We start from the raw sequence: 20,286 nt of genomic DNA, 5'->3' as shown, positions 1-20,286 counted from the left end.
CGGGTGGACGTCAATTCGAGGGATGATAAGGGCCGCACGCCGTTGTCATGGGCGGCGGAGACGGGCGCGGAGGGCGCGGTGCGCATGTTGCTTAAGGTCCAGGGGGTGGAGGTCGATGTGCGGGATAACGAGGGCTGTACGCCGCTGTCGTTGGCGGCAAGGAAGGGTCATGAGGCGGTTGTGGGCCTGTTGCTGGCGACGGGGCAGGTGAATGTCGATTCTCTGAATGATAATGGCATGAGTCCGCTGTTCCAGGCGGTGGTGCATGGGCATGAGGGGGTGATGAATTTGCTTTTGGCGGCAGGGCAGGAGTGATGTTGTTGTAGCTGGTGCTTGGGCGTTTGGGTGAAAGGGTGGCACATAGCATTGTTGTTAGCATTAGCATTAGATTGTACGAGTCAGGATTGGATTTTATGGTTTAGAAAATCTTCAATACTTTTGTGTATACCGCAGACATGAGTCCATCCTCGTCAACGCTCGGATGTTGATATGCCTCTACACCAGCCCTTCGTAACCTCATAAAACCCTGCGAGCAGCAGCAGAACATTGTGGAGTACAGCGCGTACAGCCCGTCTGATCAACGATCAATGGTTACACCTAACCACATGCACACGGTGAGATAGGTCTTTGTGAGTTACACAGACAAACCCTCCCTCCGAACAGGTACACATTGCATCCAGTCCCGCCTATATACACCAATCCTATCTCCATGTCATCAGAAAAGCAGACCCAAGGCAAGAACCACAACCTCACTCCCTCAAACCAACCCACACCCCATCCCGCGACGACAGCGTCGACCCAAGCTCCTCCCGCCAGGGCCTCCCATCCCTCTCCTCCAACCCAGTAAACCGCTGCCCCAGCCTTACAGTAACATACTCGACCGCCGCCAAAGCATAGTGCTGCCCCAAACAGCCCCTGGGCCCGCCACTGAAAGGCAAAAATGCCCACTCGCCCGGGCGCAGCCCGTCCTTCCACCGCTCTGGCCGGAACGCCGCCGCATCCGACCCGTAGATAGAGCCCCCCGCGCCGATGTATGGAGTAGACATCGTAGAGGACCATCGTGCCCTGGCTCACCAGCACGGGGTCCAGACCCCACCGGCAACACCGTATCCCGGTCCGCTCACCGCGCACCGATCGGGACGGGCGGATGCAGCCGCAGCGACTCGTTCAGAGAGCACTGTAGGTACTGCAGCTCCTTCAGCTGCTCGTGCCTGGGCGGCCGACCGGCCAGGAAGGCCATCTCCTGGCGCTGGCACCGCCACGTGTCGGGGTGGCGCGCCAGCATGGAGAAGAGGTTGCTGAGTAGGCTGGCGGTGGTGTCGCGGCCCGCGGTGAGGAGGCTCATCAGCTCGTCGCGGAGCAGGGCGCGGTCGCTCGTTTGCTCGAGCAGCGTGTCGGCCATTGATAAGATGAAGCAAACGGGGTTGCCGATGACCGGGCGGAAAATTAAAGTTATGCCTTCGAAGATCTCCGGTGGGTCAGTTTCCTGCATCTTACATCATCCACAGCACATCTATTTCAATTTGAGGACCATCCAGAAGTCACACAATCTATCTCATGCTTTGCTCGTGATCATAGCAACATGACTCAGTGGAACCTTGCGAAAAGCCCTGCAAATTATGACACCACTGTAGCTAACCTGCGTTCACAGCCCCATCACAATTATGACCGCATTCTTGGCTCCGTTCGTCCCCGCGCATTGTTTGCAGGTGAATGTTCACCTGACAGTCTCAATAAACAGTCTTTTTCTATCCCGTAACAAATAGAGTCTTCCTGTCTACGATTCAAATGCTTGCTAGATCTGTCGCATGCTGAAGGATAGCTCAACATACTCAACCCAAAAAAGTCGACCAATCTTCCTTCCTGATCCATTCCTCCAAGCTTGTCATGGGACAATCAATTCCTGTCTAAAAGAAGTCAGTGTCCAACCCCCACATCCACGGACAGACAACAAATCTCACCCTTCGTATATCCTCCGCCGTCAACAAGCTCCCATCACCCCCATCATATCCCGGATCCGTCGAATAGGAGAACATATCCCCCACCTCGCGGCCAAACTCCGGCTCGGGCGCTTTTCCGATGAGCTCCTCGAGCGTGATCTGCCGATATCGGGCCGGCACCGCGTTCACCTCGCCCCAAATCCTCATATACTCCGCCCAGCTGCACCTGGTTCCACACGCCATGTAACTCTTCCCCGGTGGCATCTGGACCACTGCATAGACAAACCCACCTAAGTCACTTTGCACATCGAGATGGGGCACCACCGCCTCCGGGGCCGTGGTGAAGGTCATCTCAAACACATCCTCCCCGCTCTCCGTCTTGCCCTAAATACCCGAGTCAGCCAACGCTTCTTCTGATGCAAGCCGCAATCCAACTCCTAGCCCTCTCGAGGGGAGGGGGACAACCTACCTTCCCGAAATACGCCCCCGGAACCAACCTATAACTCGAGGTAAAGTACCCCGTCTGTACGGACGACATCTTCGCTGCCAGCGCGGGATACCTCTCCCGGACATAGGCAGGAAACACCTCCGCCTTCGCATCGAAATGATACAGTTCCCGGAACCGGCCGCCGCTGCATCGCGTCGCGTGGCTCAGCGTGGAGACAATGAATCCGTTCGGATCAAGCGAGTCGACCGTCTGCGCCGCCGCGTCGGCGATGTTCTGTCCCTGCTGGCGCTCAACCCGGTAGGCGTGCTCGCGGGGCGAGATGCCGGCGGCGGCGGCCTGCTGGCGGCCCGCCGGGCTGGCGAAGGGCTCCCAGTAGTTGGTGACGCTGAAGATGATGTTTGCGCCTTGGAAGGCTGGGAGAAGACTGGCGGGTTCGTTGAGGTCGGCGGGGATGAGCTCCACGCCCTGCTGGGTGAGGGCTTCAGCGGTTGGGCTGTGCGGATTGCGGGTGAGGCCTCGGACGTGGAAGGTTGGGTCCTGCAGGAAGCGGCGGGCGACGGAGGCGCCTTGGTTGCCGGCGATGCCGATGATGCAGATTGTTTTGGTGGGTGGCATATTGTCTCTGTACGCAGGGGGTTGTTGAGTGGGTGGGCACGTTCAAGTTTGAGAGTTTGTTTGGGGTTGGGCTTGGTGGGGTTGATGGGTTTGTACCCCGCTTTTGCTGGTCGTACCATATGTTTCTGGAAATGTTCGATTTTCTACTCATACTCATTTGTTACTGTCGAGATTATACTACCTGCAAGTATGAATGTTCAATACTTTGTCAAGACTTGTTGTTTTCTTTCTTCGACGCCGCTGAGAGAGGTTATCCGTGATGCATTGAGATCGTAATCAAGGTTCCCCTCTCCCGAAAATCTCACGTAAGACGACGACAAAGTTGATGACAGGGTTCGAGAATCCAGAGATTGCCAAAAACAAAGAGCTGGTTACTGCTTTCAGTCAAAGATCATTCACTGTTGCCTAGCCTGAACACTGATAAAGCTGTCTGTTTACCCGCAACATTTCTCACTACCCAGTAAACCTATGATTGGCAAGCACTACCATCCGCTTATACATATCCATCACAATGAATTCTCCAATCTCAACAAACTCCTTCTGGGGCCCGCCAACGTCCCATGCAAAGTAAGTCTCGACTCAACTCGTCCTCTCAGTGGTGAGCTAACAACTCCATCCAGTTTCTGCGAAGAGGTGCCCATCACCACAAACACCAATCAATCCTACCACCTTCACTAACCTTCTCAACCAGGATTACACCATGACCCGCTACATCGCCGAATTCATCAACACGCTCACCAACCTGACCTACAGTAAACCCCACACCCCACACCCTCGCGAGACTCTCCCCAAATGGCCATGGCCAAACCTAATTCCCGTCCAGTCCTCTACGCCCTACACGGCCTCCGCCATCTCCCCCACCATCCCTCCCCCTCCCTCGCCCGTCTCGTCCCATACTACGGCCTCATCGGCGTAGGCCTCTGCTCCGCCGGGTTCCACATGAGCCTGAAATATCACACGCAGATGAGTGCGTCTCCCCATTCCTCCTCGGCTTACAGTTTTCACTTCTGTGGCGAAGTACTAACCACCCCACCTGGGACAAAACAGTGGACGACCTCTCCATGCTCCTTACCACGACCCCGCTGCTCCACCGCGTGCTGACCGTCAACACCAGCGCACGAACCTCGTCGCGCGTGGCGCTGGTGCTGGGGGCCGCGCTACTGAGCCTTGCGGCCGTGCATATCGCGACGGACGAGCTGGTCCTCCACGCGGTGAGCTTTGTAGGCAGTGTCACGGCCATCGGGGTGCGGACGATGCAGCTGATCCAGCAGCGGACGGTCCGGGGGTCTGTGGCCAGGACGGAGCTGTGGCGGTTAGTGCGGTTTGGGGCTGGTGAGTATGCTCCCATCTTGTCAATGGATGAGTATGCTGAGGACGGCTGGGGTAGTGATATTCAACGTGGGGTATGCTGTCTGGCTGGTGGATGGGTGGGTGTGCCAGGTTTTGCGGAGGTGGCGGGCGGCGGTAGGGGTGCCGTGGGCGTTTGGGTTGGAGTTGCATGGGTGGTGAGTAACTTACCCTGACTTTCTATTCCTCAGCTATGACTTGGAGTCACAGTCACCGGTGGTGAGGGTTGTTGCTAGTAATGACGGACTGATGGTTGTGCTTAGGTGGCATATCTTCACCGGGGTGGGCGCTTACACCTTTATCGCGGTGATTGACTATCTTGTCTCTGGCGCGGAGCACACGGATCTACAGAGGTCTGTGGCGTGGCCGCTGAGTTTACTGGTGAGCAAGACACCAGAAGCAAAGGCAAAGGAATGAGGTTACTGTCCCCCAACTCATCAAGTTGTGCCTCATTGTGTGGGTTATGCATGGAGATGAGTAATCTCGCAGCACCACATATAGCCCCACCCCCCACATATAGCCCCATCCGTCCCCCACATGCACAAGTTGTACTGGGCATAAAATCCAGCTTCATCGCCCGTGGCCATCCTCCTCTGGGCATTAGTAATTGCAAGACAATTGGAACAATAAACCCGCGGGGCCCCAGACAGAGCTCCGCCAACGCTTGTGTCCATGTGAAAAACACTCGCAAAAGGGTAAACGTGTAAGAAACGCGCTCGGACGAGACGCAAGGTCAACGTTGATCGCCACCGTCAGCCAACAGCCGGTCCCGCATGGCAAATAGGGACATGGCAAAAACCAATGCGGGGCCGCGAGGGCTAGCAGGGATTCCCCATCTTTTCTCTCCTATTTTCAGTTTTCCTGTTTCTTTTTCTTGTCAGTTTTCCCCCTTGATTCAGCTTTTCTCACTTTCTTTGTGCTACCAAGCTTGAGAGAGGTTTAACAGAGCCACAACCGAGTCACGATGTCCTTCCAATTGCACAGTGCCCCGCCCTTCCGGGCCGAACACATGGGTTCCCTGCTCCGGCCTCAGAACCTGCTGGAGGTGCGCGAGAAGATCCGCGAGACGGGCGTGTCCGAGGAGGAGGCGGGCTTGCACGCGGTCGAGAAGCAGACGGTCGGCGACGTGGTCCAGCTGCAGCGGGACTTGGGCTACAAGGCTGTCACCTCGGGCGAGTTCAACCGGACTCGGTTTTGGGGGCAGATGTGGGATGAGTTTGAGGGTATGACCTTCCTCCCTAACCATCACTGCATCAGGAGGACATAGGAAGAGAACGACGGCTGACTTGACGCTGCAGGAACCGTCCGTCTGCAGGACGCCGAGGCCTCGATGTTCCGGCTGTACCACCCGGACGTGGTCAGCCTGATCGAGAAGGACCGCAAGGTGATGCCGGGCGACTCGGTGATCGCCGGCTCCAAGCTGTCGTGGAGCGCGGAGAAGTCCGTGTCCAACCTGCACGAGTTGCGGCTGGTGCAGCAGGCCCTGCCCGAGAGCGAGTGGGGCACCATCAAGCTGACGATGATCACGCCTGCCTGGTTCCACATGCGCTACAAGCAGGGCAAGGCCTACAGCCCGGAGGCGTACGCCAACGACGCCGAGTACTTCCGCGACGTGGCCAAGGTGTACCGGGCGGAGCTGGCGGCACTGTACGCGGCGGGGCTGCGCAACGTGCAGTTCGACGATCCCGGGATGGCCTACTTCTGCTCGACCGCGTTCCGCGAGGGCTGGGAGCAAGACGCGGACAACCTCGGCACCGTCGACGACCTGCTGGACGCCTACATCCAGCTGTACAACGACTGCCTCCGCGACCTGCCCGCCGACTTCCACACGGGCATCCATCTGTGCCGCGGCAACTTCATCGGCGGCCGCCACTTCGCCGAGGGCTCGTATGATATCATCGCTCAGAAGCTCTTCCAGGACCTCAACGTCCACACCTTCTACCTCGAGTACGACAACGAGCGCTCCGGCGGCTTCGAGCCCCTCCAGTTCCTGCCCCAGAATAAGAACGTCGTTGTCGGCATCATCAGCACCAAGCTCCGTGCCCTCGAGGACAAGGAGGCCATGAAGGAGCGCGTCTACCGCGCCGCCGACTTCGTGAGTGCGGGCAGCGGCGAGTCCCGCGAGGAGGCTCTCAAGCGTATCTGCGTCAGCCCGCAGTGTGGCTTCAGCACCCACGAGAGCGGCTACCCGTTGAGCCTCGAGGATGAGAAGAAGAAGCTGGCTTTGGTTCGTGAGATCGCGGACGAGATCTGGGGCCAGCCTTAGGGGATTCTGGCTTGACCGATATGGCCACGGGGTAGGGTGGGCAGGAGTTATGGGATATTTTCCTGGGCATTTCAACAGCGAACGGAAATTTTGACGATGTGACACGAGATATGTATTCAACAGACGTAACCAGAAGGACTGCGGGCGGCATGTATATAGTGCATTGGGGAAGACATTGAGCCGACCTTGGATGATGAATTCAATGCAACCATTGACATTCGAAAATGTTCCTGTGCAGAAGCGGCTATCGTGGACGTTAGTCTTGCAGTCCGGAAATCGCCTACGCTCGTCACCGCAACTGGGATGATTAATTCCATGACGATTGATTGAGGAGTAGGGTTAGTCTCTTCACCAGAAGTTCCGATTGAGTGACTATGCCTCGGGAAGAGCTCCCCATGTACTCAATTGATGTGTGTCATTCGATGCAGATTGCGGGTCGTTAGGGTCGGGTCACTGGTCACGGGCCAAGCAATGGAGACGGTCTGTAGACTCGCCCCTGAAGCTAACAAGCGGCAACTACGACAACCACAAGTAGATGTGTCAGCGGAAGCACCCAAGGCCCAGAATCGGCGGCACCAGGGTCACAAGCCAAGATCTGCAATCTAGTCCAAACAAGTGATTTTTGCAGGGTAAGTTGACGTGCTGCTATGGAAGTGAAAGCAGTTTGTGCTTGAGAGAAATAAGGTGAAACATCCCGACGAAAGCCTCAGGCCGCGTGGACGGCGTCACCAATGAGCGTTCGCCGACCCTCCGATCTGCAAAAGGGCCACGCCAGCTTCTCCCGCCACGCATCAAATCAGGTTTCATCCATACACTACACCCTACAGTTCCACTCGCTTAAGCTCCTCCCTACACAGTACACCCATTTCCCTATTCCATCGGTTTTCCCGAGTATCTCCCGTCCCGTCCTCGCACGGGAAATCCAGGGTCACCTTGGCGACCGCACCTAGGCGCCGCCCGAGTGATCAAGGCCCTCAAAAGGCCCTCAAGGGTCTTCCGTTGGCGACAGCTGCAAGCTCAAGTCCTATCCTTGAGTGGCAGAAAGTACGGAGGTACGGAGGATCGAAGAGCATGCCAAGGAGTCAGAGAGATCTTGCCCACGTCAGCATCTTGCCGCAGTGGCTCCTGTCATCTGTCATCTTGAGACGCAAGCTTTCCCAGTCTTCTGTTTTCCACTGTCACTGCATCACATTTTCGTTGGTAATCTGTGGCTGGTGTGGTATGCTTTTACCGATTGTCAATGGCCCCTAGCTTCGATCCTTGCTGGAAATAGTAACGTGGGGCCCAAGCATACAAGCTTGAGTCTGCAGGACTAGGTCGAAGACTAGGGTGAGTCAATTCCAAGGTGCTCAATCTTGCCGCTGAGGTGGTACGTGTAGACATCACATACCCACCAATTCGGAACAGCTGCAACCGCTGTGGTCTGTATTTGACTGGATGGTTGATCCACCATTGGGCAGAGATTATCAGACGAGGTTGATCTCCTCCACCGACGATCTGAACTCATAGGAACCATCAACAAAGCATGTCCGTCTCGAGTCACAGCGATTGTCAGAGGTTTCATTGTACTGGACCTGCAAAGAGTTCATAGTCACGCACAATAACGTTTTGACAAGAATGCAATTGATTTCGAGGACAAGCTACCAGGGAAAGAGAATAGAAAGTGCAAAGCCAAGATGAAACAGCGGGTGTCCAGTGACGACACGTGGATTCAGCCACCGTCACTCGTCATTTTCCTTTCCTTTTCGCGTCAACTCTTGCATATCTCCAAGGCTCACGGGCCAAACTCCTCTAACCTCAGCCCTGTCTCTAGGGATTAGACGCACCCGCACTGACCCAGGCCCACTGGCATGCTTCAACATTACTAGTCGAGTGGGGGGTCCAGCGCCAGCCGTGATTGATCCACCCTCGGGGTCTCTGGGTCCAGAATCGCCTGATGATTTATCGCGAACAGTCAACGTCTCAGAGTTCTGCCACCCGAAGTCGGCGGCTCAGGAACATGACGAGGGTTGAGATCAGCATGGATACTCTTGTATCACAGAACGCGCGAGTGAACGGCGTCCTATAAAACCTCGCTTCCATCCAGCCAATTCACCGTTGAAAATCAAGCAGCTCAGTTGATCTGAACGCCCAGTACCTGCCTTTCCAACGAAGAAAACTTCAATCTACATTCCTTTCACTTTCTTACCTTCTTAATTGTCCGTCACTTTGCCCTCCCACCCATACAACCAATTCACGAGATGAAGCTCTCCGCATTTGCCATCGCCTGTATCCTGGGCTACACCTCCGCCCTGCCCGTCTTCGGCGAGCAGGCTCCTACACAGACTGGTGTTCAGCCCACCGGTACTGCGGCCTTCCAGAACCCCCCGCCGTCTGGCTCTGCCGGACCTGCTCCCTCCGGTGGCCCTGATGGCTTCGGTCAACATGGTGGACACGGTGATTCTGGCAATGCTCCCGCTGGCGGTAAGGCATTCCCCTCTGTGACCATCTCCGGTGCTGCTCCTTCCGGTGGCCCTGAGGACCACCAGAAGCGTCAGATCGAGATCCCGGCTTCCTTCACTGAGGGTGGCGCTGCTCCCACCGCTGCTCCTTCCGGTGGCTTCGGCGGTGCTTCTCCTTCCGGCTCGTTTGGAGGCACTGTTCCCTCCGGGTTCCCCAACGGCCCCTCTCCCTCTGGCGGCTTTGGTGGTCAGGGTGGCGCTTCTCCCTCTGGCTTCCCTGGTGGTGCTTCTCCCTCTGGCTTCCCTGGTGGTGCTTCTCCCTCTGGCTTCCCTGGTGGTGCTTCGCCCTCCGGTTTCCCCGAGGGTGCTTCTCCTTCCGGCTCCCCTCAGCAGGGTGACGGCCACCACGGCGGCCACAGCGGCCACAGCAGCCACGAGCAAGGCCAGTCCTCGGATAACACTTCCTCTGAATCAGAGCAGAAGATCCAGCGCCGCCAGTTCGAGCAGAACCAGGGTTCCTCCTCCAAGGGATCCTCCCACGAGGGCGGACAGGGCGGACAGGGCCACGAGGTTGGCTCTTCCAACTCTAGCAGCAGCTCTTCCGAGGGCCCCTCTCCCTCCGGCACTGTTGGTGGCTCTTTCCCCTCTGGTTCCTTCGGTGGCCAGGGCGCTTCTCCCTCTGGCTTTGCCAGCGGTGGCTCTTCTGGCTTCGGAGCCCAGGGTGCTTCTCCGTCTGGTTTCCCCGGTGGCGCTTCTCCTTCCGGCTCCGTTGGTGGCCAAGGCCCCTCTCCCTCCGGTTCTTTCAGTGGTCAGGGCCCGTCGCCTTCTGGCTCTTTCGGTGGTGCCGGCGCTGAGCCCTCGGGCGCTCCGTCTGGTGCTGCCCCCACCGGTGCTTCCGGCTCTTTCTAAGCTTGTGCTGCTAGGAGATGTTTCTCGGGCTGCATACATTCCTTCGACTGTTGATGTTTAGGCTGTGACACGTCTCTACAAACGCCGTTCTTCGATTAATCGACAAGACTTGTGGAGGAAGCGTGCAGTTGAGCACAGACCGTGGGCCGGTCTGCGCATGCGATTTGGGATCAGGGAACCGTCTCGATGGAGGATTATGTACAGTACAACAACTACGCAGCTTGAATCAGACGATTCTGCCAGTTGAGGGGTTTATACCTTATGCATTTATACTGTAGCTTGTCTTTATTCTCATGTTGTGTATATCCCGCGTCCAAAATAAACATTGGAAAACATGAGTATAACGGATCTTTCCTCCAACGTAGCACACCCACTCCCAACAACATACAACATACCCAAACCAACCACCCCTCCACCCCAGGTACTACCTCTTAATCCTTGACAACAAACCCCTCCCGCTCAAGCTCCCCACCCAAATCCTCACGCCCCTCCCCATCCAAAGACCCAACCCCCCCCAAACGAGCCCTACTCCCTTCTTCCCCCTTCAAACTCCCAACCACACTTTTCGCCCTACCAGACGAGCAAAATCAGCATGGCCTTACCTCACACCTAAGACCGCGGCAGAAAAGCCAACTCACCTCTCCTCCCACACCTGCAACCACGCCGTCCCCGCAGTCACCACAATCAACAGCCCCGAGATAACCGTGGCCGCCACAAACCCGCTCCGGTACCGCGGCGCATCGACCTGCTGCCACACGACGAGCGGCAGCCATGCCTGGAACACGTAGGCCATCTCGTTCATGCTCCCGACCACGAGGGCGCGTTCTTCGTTGTCGGCCGTGCAGATCTCGTGGGCCCAGCTAGCTCTTTTGTTAGCTTGTCTTATCCAGAGCCCGCAAAAGAATTCTCAAAACTAAAAACAGAAAAACCCTCGTTTGAGGGGGGGGGGGGGGGGAGGGCGCGTGTGTGGGGACGGATAAGCAGTAGAAAGCGTAAGGCAAAGGCAAAGGCAAGGACGTACGCCATACACAACCCACTCAACCCGAACCCCGCGCCGGACAGGATATAGCAGGTCCACTTCCAGCCCACGGGGATATCCCAGATCGCGAGGGAAACGTAGCAGGTTATATTTATGCACTTTGGGGGGTCAGCTGCCTCCTTGGGGGCGTGTGTGGGGTGCCGGGGGTCATACTCCGCCGAAGATTATCCACGGCCAGCGTTTGCCGTGGAGAATGGTATCGGATGTCCCTGCACATTCCTTAGCATAATCCTATCCCAGTAGCAGCGGGCTGAAGACTTACACGCGTAGATCAGGGTGGTGACCACCTGGACGGCCGAGGTGAGCGTCGGGTAGGCGTTGATCTGGTCGATCGTGTACTTGGGGTGCGTGGAGGCTTTGAGGAATCTATCTCTCATCAGGGATGTCTTTCGCTTCGCTGGGTAGGACGCAGGGCAGGGATACGTACTGCTGGAACACAGGCTGCGCGCCTGCTGCCCCGTTGTTGAACGTGCTGATATTACGGGTTATCACTCGCTGTCCTCGACAATCAATTCGGGCTGTAAGGCTTACATGTACACAAGCGTCAGCATGTAAATATGCCACGAGCCGAAGATCTTCTTCAGCTTGGCCTTGGTGTACGGCTGCCGGTTCTGGCGGCCTTCGAGCTGCATTCGTTTCTGCGCGAGTTTCACCTCCTTTGCCGGGAGTATTAGTTATCATCCTCATCATACGCTGTACTAGAGGCAGATGGAGAGTCTCACCTCACGAGACAAATACCACGGCTCTGAGATCTCCGGCACGTCCGGTAGGACGAAGAACCCGCTCAGCGCGACAGGGAGGGAGATGATCCCGTCGACGAGGAATAGCCTATTTCTCGTGAGTTCCCCTTCCTAAGTCTACTCATTATGCTGGAAAAAGGGGTTAATTCGGGGATTCTACCACTGCCACCCCTTGAACCCACCCCTCCCGCCCAGCCGGTACACCCCGGCCATCAGGTACCCCGAGAACATACTCCCGATCCCGCTGCTCGTGTGGAAGATGCACGATCGCTTGGCGAGCTCGTCTTTCCGGTACCAGCATCCGATTATATATTGCATTCCCGGGTAGAAGGAGCTTTCTGCTAGGCCTTTTGGGTCGATATCTTGAGTTAGATTGGTTGCGGGTGCGCTGGGGTAAAGTAAAGGAAGGGGAAAGTACCGATGAAGAAGCGCAGGACGTAGAAGTGCGTTGGAGTTTTGGCCCGGGAGAGTGAGAAGGTTAAGATTGTCCAGAGGAGCTGCCGTATTGTTAGAACCGGAGACGGAAGATGAAAGCAGGGTAGAACAGGACAAACCTCCATGGCGGGGATCCAGTAGCGAGGGCGCACCCGCGTGAGCAGCATGTTACTCGGGATTTCGCCGATCACGTAGCCCACCGTCCAGCAGGCTTGCATGTAGTTCAGTTGGTTGCCGTATAGCCCGAGGTCTTCTTTCCTGGTGGGCGTTAGTCGAGGTTGGATTACGGGTGTGGATGTTTAGGGTTGTGTACGGACATCCCGGAGACGAAGGCATTATTGATGTTCACTTGGTCGAGGTACTTGATGAAGTAGCCTGAGAACCAAGAAGTTCAATTAGGACTGGTAGGTAATATTTGATGGGATATGTTGTGTGAAGCCCACCGAGAGATGCAAAAGTCAAGATAGCCGTGTCAAGCTTGAATAGCAGTCGCCGCTCCTCGGGCGACTTGTCGAAGGTGTCCCAGATGTAGCTGACCCATTTGCGCTTCGGTGCTTGTTGAACAAAGGGTCCAGGTGTGGAGATGGCACTCTCGTCTACTACAGCTGGTAAGGGAGCCATTGCAGCTGTCGTGCTGGTCTGAGGATCCCTGGCGGCGAGCTTCGAAGAACATAGGAGGTATGGAAGTCGCTTGCATGATATGACATCTGATCCTTATGAGCCCATATGACTACTATGAGAAGCAGCATGGCACATTCTTCTCCGATTGAACTTTAGTGACAGACAACTTCATCCAGCAGCGAGCTCCACCCCCGCTCGCAACGATATCGGAGCTGAGACAATACACCACAACTGAGTCATCATTATTTACCCCACTTACGCCATTCGTGCAGGAGTATGCCAGCCTGTAAGCGCTCAGGTCTCTCGGCGATAAGAAATTCGTGCTTTTCAAGAATCATGCGGGAGGCCTAAGGCGTTAGGGAAGAAATGAATCACTGGTTGTCACAGGGTGGTGGAAGCTCGTCATCGACGATGCAAATTATGTGCGTTGACCAAGAGTTGGCCCCGGCGTAGACCCTACTTCGGCTTTATGCGCTAGGCTGAAATCTCTATTTCTACCAATATCTAAGGTTGCGGCCTAATGACAGGAAATCCACTGCTCGCCAACGCCACTATCTCGTCTCGAGCTCCCCCCGCCAATCAAGCCCTTGACTCGCTCGCGCTGGATCGCCTTGGCCGCATGCCAGGTCTCAGTATGGCCGTCAATAGCAGGCAACCCGCGCTTCTCTCTGTACTCGTTGATCCAGCCCATCAAATCGTCCACATATACCTCCTCGATATCTTTGAGCGAGTGAAACGTCTTGCCGCTGCCTTTCGTCCTGATCTTCTCGGCATACTCCTCCCGCATGTCACCCTCCGACGGAACTTGAGCGATCCCAGCGAACACGTTCGCGACGACAATTGCCTGGAACTCGAACAAGGTAAAAGTCGCTGTATAGTAGGGGACGCCCACGAAAGCGAGAGTGGGATCCGGGATGTAGAAGATATCTTTGTGTAGATTGTGCACTTGCGTTCCGTCGGTAACAAGGATCGTCCCATTCGCTTTCTCGGCTGGTGTCGCATCGTCGTGGAGTTCCGGCAGGAAGGGCAGGGTGATATGGTAGCCAGTGCAAATGATCACATCGTCGATTTCGCAGAGTTTCTGACCAGACTTGAGGTGGATGTTCAGAGGAAGCGCTTGGTCGTCGGAGACTGTTCCATTCTTGTCGGTAATTTCGAAGCGCTCCACCTCGCCAACTCTGGCTGCATTTTCAGGAAGGATGCTGGATGGCAGGTCGAAAATGCCATTCCGCGTGCTTTGGTAGACCCGCTTAGCAAAAGGGCCGATTTCTTTGGCCACGTCGGTGGAGGATACTCCGCCTCCAATGAGAAGAACGTTCTGGTGCAAAGATCAATACTGTTCGTTTTGAATGTCTGTGATTAAGAGCCCTACCTTGTCCTTATATACTTCAGGCTTTCTATAGCCTTTTGAGTGGATAATGCGCGTGGGCCATCTGGCTTTTGTGTCTGAAAGCCCTGGAATATCCGGCACGCGAGGCGCATGGTAGTGACCGGAAGCCACGATGACCGCATCGAATGTCTGGACATGCACATCAGTACCACGTTCTTCCACACCCCAGTTACAAGACTCACAGCTGTCTCCTCGTGTTCGTTTACTCTCTTCGATTCTCCATCTTCTCGCAGACTCGACCAGGTGACATGCCACTTATGCCCGTCTTTTTTGATGCTGGTCACGCGCGCCCCATAGATAGTGACGCCATCGGCTCCGGCCTTTCTCGACGTGTCTTGAATATACTCCTTCATTACCGTGTGGCTGACGAACTCCGGTGTGCCCTCTGGCCAGGAATTGAGCTTCACGCGCATCAACGTCGTTTCCACATTGTTCTTCAGGCCGACATAACAAGGCCTATCCCCGTCAGCACCAACACAGCTACAGCACGAATGGCGAGACTTACCCAGGAGGAGCATGCTCTAGCGGCAGCGTATCCTCCTCCGCCTGTTCGCCTTCCCTGTGCCTCTCGGATATAGAGGGTTTCATAGCCGGATAGTTCGGTTCAAGAGGCTTCCGCTCATCGTAGAGCCTATACTTCGGTCAACAGAGCTCTGTGCCCACCGAAACAAAACACACATACCACACACCACCCGCGGCATGGTTCCGCTCAAAGACGGTGACATTGATGCCCGCAGCCAGCAGGTGGCCTGCAGACGTGACGCCGCTGATGCCGGCCCCGATGACAGCGACGTGTTGGATCTGGCGAGTCATGGTGCTGTCGAGAGCGAAGGGCCCAGGTTTGCGTAAGTTTCACCATTCTCTCGAGCGATGGTCGTATACGGTGTCATTAAAAGTACGGTTCATGGGCCCATATCGCTAACGCTATCTCAGGCGCATAAGGTGTAATAGTCCCACTCACTGGACCGAAGCGAACGTCCAAATTGTCCTTGTGCCGATTGTCGCTCGAACGTCAGCGCCCCGGTCCACGATGGTGGAATTGGCCAACCAGATAAGGGTGTTGGATGCATTACAAATGCATTATGATGAGGCCATCGTATCCCTGCATGGTGATTCCTGAGCTAACTGCCGAGTGGAGACCTGTGCGTGTTGGGAGGTTCGGCTGGAAGAGATAAGCACTGACTGAAATGAGGGGAAGAGGACAGAAAAGAGGGGTTTCTGAGCATAGATCCCAAGACTTCCTGCTCGTAGGACGAGTGAGATGTAAAGGCGCAATGCCGTGCAACGATGATGTGATCTCACTGCCGGGGGCATTGCGCGGTCTATGTCTGGGGGAATATCCAGCTGAATGACTTAAATAACGGACATCAAAAGCAGTAGCTGTAGCGAAGACCTAAACTAGGTCCCAGGAAATAAGTTCTGAATCATTCGAAATAAATCGTACCCATGGCTCCAGCACCGATTGACCCCCGGATTGTCGATGTGGCGGAACCGTTGAAGCAAACCCTCCCGCTCCCACCGGCAAGCCAAGAACGCCTGGAGAAAGCAGGAATCGATCTCTCAGAGGGCTATCCTTATCGGCCGTCTCGTCCTTTGTATCTGGACGATGTCTACAGCATCCGCGACTATGACCGCGAACATGTGGACCCGGGTAGCCGAGCGGATCCAGAGAAGAAAGCGCTCTTGTCCGCCGCCAAGGAGGTGATTCACTTGACCAGGCACATCGGAACCGAGATAGTAGGCCTACAACTAAAGGACCTCACCGACCAGCAGAAAGACGAGCTAGGCCTTCTGATTGCGGAGCGCAGCGTGGTCTTTTTCCGGGATCAGGACATCTCGCCCCAGCAACAGAAGGAGCTAGGCGAGTGGTTCGGCGAGATTGAGGTCCATGTAAGCATCTGAGCATCCCATGACTACGGAGCGGGGGGCTAATATCGGTCTGCGTATTTAAGCCTCAAGTGCCGCAGGTGCCTGGGGTTCCTGGCGTGACAGTAATCTGGCCTGCTCTGCAAGCAACAGAGCGCCCGGCAAACTTTCGCAACCCCGGAGGTGCCTCCCGCTGGCATACAGATCTTGTCCACGAGCGTCAGCCCGCGGGCGTGACTCATCTACACAACGACACAATCCCCAGTATTGGAGGAGACACTCTTTGGGCCAGTGGTTACGCGGCGTACGAAAAGCTGTCGCCCGCGTTTCGGAAGATCATCGACGGTCGAACTGCGATCTACCGGTCTGCACACCCTTATCTAGATCGCAAACACCCGGAGCAGGGCCCCAAGTATGTCGAACGTGAACACCCCTTGGTTCGTGTCCACCCTGCGACCGGCTGGAAGGCGCTCTGGGTGAATCGAGCAATGACCGACCGTATTGTAGGCCTTGATAAGGCCGAGAGCGATCTCATTCTGGGCTACTTGTTTGACGTGTTTGAGAAGAACATTGACATCCAAGTGAGGTTCAAGTGGAGCCCTAAAACGAGTGTTCTTTGGGACAATCGGTCAGTTGCCCTACATTCAATAAGTTAAGCCGAGACTAACAGCTTGCAGGATTACCATTCATAACGCCAGCTGGGACTATGAGGGCACTGAACCAAGGCACGGCACTCGAGTCACTTCCTTAGCGGAGAAGCCGTTCTTTGACCCGAAGGCACCGACCCGCAGAGAGAGTTTGGGCTTGCTGGACAATGCCGAGAAGGAGGAACTAGCCAAGGTAAATAACTGAGGATAAGGGACCAAGAATGAATATGATAAAGCAGTGGATCGTTACACCCGCTTTGAATCCATGAAATGCATTTGAATTTAGCATTTCCGCTCGAGTATATAGAGCCAGTGGAAGACATCCGGCGTATGAGCAAAGGACGAGGTCTCGCCTTTCGGGGCCTTCAATGGAGTCCGAGAAGCCAAGTTCCAGTATCGAGCCAAGTAGGGCAAATTATCATAGCGCATAGTCGAGTAGGACATCGTGGCCCAGATGGCCCCTTTCCGCGTCAAAGGCGCGAGATGCAGAGCCAATACCTCCACCGGCGACAATGTTATCTCTCCAGATTCCTCCACGATCTGCCGGATAGTCAGGCATGTGTTCGATGCTTCAGAAGCGGGAGGGAATGTCAAGGGCGCCGCCGTCGCGATCGCATCACTGGTGCTCTTGTCAAATACCACATCAAAGGGACCGTACGGGATCGTCCTGGAGACGTCATCCCAAGACCGCAGATCGGCTTGCATCCAGTGCATCGCCTGCGACTGTTCCTTGGTGGCCTCCATTTCGCGACCGATGCGGACGGCCTCGGAGGAGAAATCGACGTTCTGTCGCAACAGCTTCGAGTAAGTTTATGGTGTCAAACGAATGCAGGGGCCGCTCACAACTAACCAGTATTTGACTCCCACACCAGCCACGCTTTGTGAACTCGTCGCAGAGTTTTGATCCCAGCTTCGAAATACCGGGTCCGAGGTGCAAGGCACGAGGTGAGGGCGCTGGCTCATCGAGCGCGGGGCGTCGGTCCAGATGCGACATCACCACGTCGATGAGCGGTTCGCCTGGGTTCAACCATTCGCCCACATCGTGGCCACTAGAGAACTTATTATCCCAGAAGACTGGATCATCGTAGTCTGGAGTACCTGTTTGCTTCGTAAGTGTTCGGCTAGTGCCTGCGGTGGCCATTCTCGGAGGGCAGCGGGCGAAGGAGGAATTGGAGAGTCTCCAGGCTCTTCCATCGGTCGGCCGGATAAGACTGCAGCCACGTGATGCTTATCTTATCGTCAACCAGTGCGGGCACATGCTATGGTTTTAAGTGATATTTTTAGTGCAGGTCAAACCGGCCCCCATAGCCATTGTGTACTCAGAAAACACATCGTACACGTCCGTTCGAGGCTGCAAGAATTTATCGATATAGTCGGTATGCCACTCAGTTCCCATGAAGCAGGTGTAAAGAGCCTTGCAATATTCCCAGTAATCTGGGTACCAGCCCGCCTGCTCCCAGGCTATAAGGACAAGCCGAGCAGGACTAGTAGATGCGACAATCATGTTATGCCGGTTTAGATCACAATGTGTCAGCTTGATCTCCCCGTTATCTGGCAGCAAGCATCGGTTGGGGTCGTCGTATTTGTGCTTAAACCGTAGTTGGTGTAAAAGAGCGAACCAGTCATTGAAGGTTTTGATGCTTGGGAAGGGGCCAGTTTTCGGTTGATCAATAAACACGTAGTCTAACAACTGTCCGTGATCGATCGAGCCTAAAGAGATATAAGTCATCTGATTTGACGATTCATGTAGCGCCTTGAATCAGACCGATAAACTTGTCCGATGGATCCTGGGCAAGGCTGCGTAGTCTTTCCATGATACGAGAAAGTTGATCTTTCATCGCAACTTTTTCTGCCTTACTAAGCTGATCCCAACAATCCCCAAGCCTAGGGCCCTTGATCAGCTCCATGTATATAAAAACATACCCTTTGTCATCGACGCGCCAGCCGAAGACCTCAGGAGCGGGTATGTCGTCGCCAAACACCTTTTTGATCATCCAAAGATTCAGTGCCTCGGTGACTGTGGTATGAGAGCCAAATTTAACAATCAAGCCGAGGTCCTCGTATATTATAGGAACGGGCTTGGGAACGATACCGATGTCCTTCGACAAGGCTCTCACCTCAGCTGTTGTAGGCAGGCGACGTTCTGAGTTGGCAGAGAAGAAAGAGGAATCGGTCAAGTCCAACTCTTTCCTTGTGATATCAGAAAGCTCGAGTGATATAGGTTGGTCGCCTAGAGAATATCGAACCATTGTGAAATATAGAGAACATGTGATTGTCCTCGATCAGTTGCTTTGCAAAGTAGCCTTAGCGTTCAATGTGAGCGGTCTAGTAAGGACACAGAAGAGATTAAAACCACGAGCTGGAAGGACTTGAAGAGATATGAGGTTCAAATGAAAGTTACACAGCAGATATGTTCCTGGACAATATGGGTATAAGGCAAGGTTGTTGACTAAGTAGCAGAAAGTCGAGCCCAATACCAGCTCTTTGCCCTACGTCTAATCTCGACCTGGGGAGCAAAGCAATAATGCATCAGCTCCTCATGCATGTGCCCACTACTATTTTAGACCACATTACATGCACCACTCATCCCAAATGGAGCTCGGCTGGAGAGCTTATTGTTCATAAAAGGCTAATCCCATCAAGCTTTGGCTTCTCTATTGAGGGCCTCGTTCAATTCTGTCATTATCAATGTCTTCTAATGCAAGCTTAACATATGAATAATTTCTTAATCCTCTATCCTGATTTGTACAAGTGTAGTAGTATGAAAATATGGGGTGATACTTCAACTACATGGTCTGGGATTGATTCTAAAATAGCATCACATAGTGCAGACCGATCATGTCCTCAGTCAACACTCTCAACGGTCACATTCTGAACAGGAGCTCCGTTTCGACACCTCATCGGACTTTTCTACCAATCTCTCGCCTTGTAACCGATTCAGTTTCGATGGAGCAATTCATAATCTCCATTTTACTATTGCCGCTGTGTTTCGTTCAATTCAGTATTAAGCATGGCTCAACTCTTTGAAAGGACCCTGACTCGCTCATCCGCCATGCTAACAAAGCCTCTGAGTCTTTATCAGAACCAACACGCGGCACACTTCAGAATGCGACCTAGTCGATGACTCCCTATTCAACCCATTCCTACTAATTTCCCGCAACCTCTATCCTACAACACTACAAGCCCTCAGCACATGCCCAAAGCCGAAGCTCGGTACTTCCGGAGATCCTAGAAAAAAGTCCCTGTATTATCCGGGCTTAGAACAGCGAAGATACTTATCCCCAGTGACGTCCCAAATTTGCGCGATTTTATGATTGTGGTGGTGTGGGGCGACGAAGCGACGAGTTCAACAAGCATTGCACCAAGTGGGACTTCCTCCAGCCAATCTGAAGCTGTAGTATTCTCCAGCTGTTCTCCAGCTTAAGGCAAGAATCTTTTTCTCTGACGGTTCAGGCGATGGGAGGTCTGACCAGATGAAGAAGTGTGATATGGCTACTGTAAAATGAGTGCCCTCTGTATGCAATAGTCAGGCTGAATAAATCTCACCAAGTACTGATTGGCTGCTTGTCTTCACGAGATCTT

At 54.6% G+C, this 20,286-nt stretch overlaps 9 protein-coding genes across 9 annotated transcripts; 4 read left to right on the top strand and 5 right to left on the bottom strand.

Annotated features, from left to right (window-relative positions):
• Positions 1-749: 749 nt before the first annotated feature.
• Positions 750-1,402, bottom strand: BO82DRAFT_371181 (cytochrome P450; the record flags this gene model as incomplete). Its single annotated transcript, XM_025637248.1, has 2 exons — positions 750-1,065; positions 1,125-1,402. 2 exons carry the CDS (start codon positions 1,400-1,402, stop codon positions 750-752), a joined length of 594 nt encoding a protein of 197 aa, XP_025496490.1.
• Positions 1,403-1,832: 430 nt separating this feature from the next.
• On the bottom strand, positions 1,833-3,210 carry BO82DRAFT_380414 (NAD(P)-binding protein; the record flags this gene model as incomplete). The annotated part of the gene is made up of 3 exons (XM_025637757.1): positions 2,410-3,210; positions 1,962-2,324; positions 1,833-1,907 (listed from the first exon to the last, which is right to left on the bottom strand). The coding sequence occupies exons 1-3, from the start codon at positions 3,001-3,003 to the stop codon at positions 1,833-1,835; spliced, it is 1,032 nt and encodes a 343-aa protein (XP_025496489.1). The 5' UTR covers positions 3,004-3,210.
• Positions 3,211-3,514: 304 nt separating this feature from the next.
• Positions 3,515-5,183, top strand: BO82DRAFT_418755 (ceramidase; the record flags this gene model as incomplete). The annotated part of the gene is made up of 7 exons (XM_025640087.1): positions 3,515-3,570; positions 3,624-3,636; positions 3,695-3,755; positions 3,827-3,970; positions 4,051-4,335; positions 4,391-4,508; positions 4,614-5,183. 7 exons carry the CDS (start codon positions 3,515-3,517, stop codon positions 4,765-4,767), a joined length of 831 nt encoding a protein of 276 aa, XP_025496488.1. The 3' UTR covers positions 4,768-5,183.
• A 131-nt stretch (positions 5,184-5,314) lies between these two features.
• On the top strand, positions 5,315-6,616 carry BO82DRAFT_273456 (cobalamin-independent methionine synthase II family protein; the record flags this gene model as incomplete). Its single annotated transcript, XM_025631056.1, has 2 exons — positions 5,315-5,573; positions 5,649-6,616. The coding sequence occupies 2 exons, from the start codon at positions 5,315-5,317 to the stop codon at positions 6,614-6,616; spliced, it is 1,227 nt and encodes a 408-aa protein (XP_025496487.1).
• A 2,097-nt stretch (positions 6,617-8,713) lies between these two features.
• Positions 8,714-10,305, top strand: BO82DRAFT_350532 (uncharacterized protein). The gene has a single exon (XM_025634179.1). The coding sequence runs from the start codon at positions 8,857-8,859 to the stop codon at positions 9,964-9,966; it is 1,110 nt and encodes a 369-aa protein (XP_025496486.1). The 5' UTR covers positions 8,714-8,856; the 3' UTR covers positions 9,967-10,305.
• Positions 10,306-10,600: 295 nt separating this feature from the next.
• BO82DRAFT_326461 (putative FAD dependent oxidoreductase) lies at positions 10,601-15,004 on the bottom strand (the record flags this gene model as incomplete). Its single annotated transcript, XM_025632920.1, has 17 exons — positions 10,601-10,826; positions 10,988-11,103; positions 11,159-11,214; positions 11,268-11,371; positions 11,433-11,477; positions 11,537-11,661; positions 11,728-11,833; positions 11,906-12,092; positions 12,164-12,242; positions 12,300-12,438; positions 12,498-12,555; positions 12,624-12,829; positions 13,338-14,119; positions 14,174-14,320; positions 14,374-14,647; positions 14,697-14,822; positions 14,868-15,004. 17 exons carry the CDS (start codon positions 15,002-15,004, stop codon positions 10,601-10,603), a joined length of 2,913 nt encoding a protein of 970 aa, XP_025496485.1.
• A 633-nt stretch (positions 15,005-15,637) lies between these two features.
• BO82DRAFT_361118 (TauD/TfdA dioxygenase family protein) lies at positions 15,638-16,909 on the top strand (the record flags this gene model as incomplete). The annotated part of the gene is made up of 3 exons (XM_025636803.1): positions 15,638-16,081; positions 16,159-16,685; positions 16,735-16,909. The coding sequence occupies 3 exons, from the start codon at positions 15,638-15,640 to the stop codon at positions 16,907-16,909; spliced, it is 1,146 nt and encodes a 381-aa protein (XP_025496484.1).
• Positions 16,910-16,986: 77 nt separating this feature from the next.
• Positions 16,987-17,845, bottom strand: BO82DRAFT_273586 (uncharacterized protein; the record flags this gene model as incomplete). The annotated part of the gene is made up of 2 exons (XM_025631062.1): positions 16,987-17,490; positions 17,555-17,845. 2 exons carry the CDS (start codon positions 17,843-17,845, stop codon positions 16,987-16,989), a joined length of 795 nt encoding a protein of 264 aa, XP_025496483.1.
• On the bottom strand, positions 17,760-18,953 carry BO82DRAFT_418729 (uncharacterized protein; the record flags this gene model as incomplete). The annotated part of the gene is made up of 2 exons (XM_025640085.1): positions 17,760-18,414; positions 18,470-18,953. The coding sequence occupies 2 exons, from the start codon at positions 18,951-18,953 to the stop codon at positions 17,972-17,974; spliced, it is 927 nt and encodes a 308-aa protein (XP_025496482.1). The 3' UTR covers positions 17,760-17,971.
• Between the last annotated feature and the right edge of the window lie 1,333 nt (positions 18,954-20,286).

Source organism: Aspergillus uvarum (assembly GCF_003184745.1).
Source record: "Aspergillus uvarum CBS 121591 unplaced genomic scaffold BO82scaffold_4, whole genome shotgun sequence".
Classification (NCBI taxonomy): Eukaryota; Fungi; Ascomycota; class Eurotiomycetes; order Eurotiales; family Aspergillaceae; genus Aspergillus; species Aspergillus uvarum.
The sequence above is the reverse complement of the archived record's forward strand: the minus strand, read 5'-3'. Positions and strand labels throughout refer to the sequence as shown.

Coding starts and splice junctions, on each gene's coding strand:
- BO82DRAFT_350532 (XM_025634179.1), top strand. CDS start 8,857: ATGAAGCTCTCCGCATTTGCCATCGCCTGTATCCTGGGCTACACCTCC.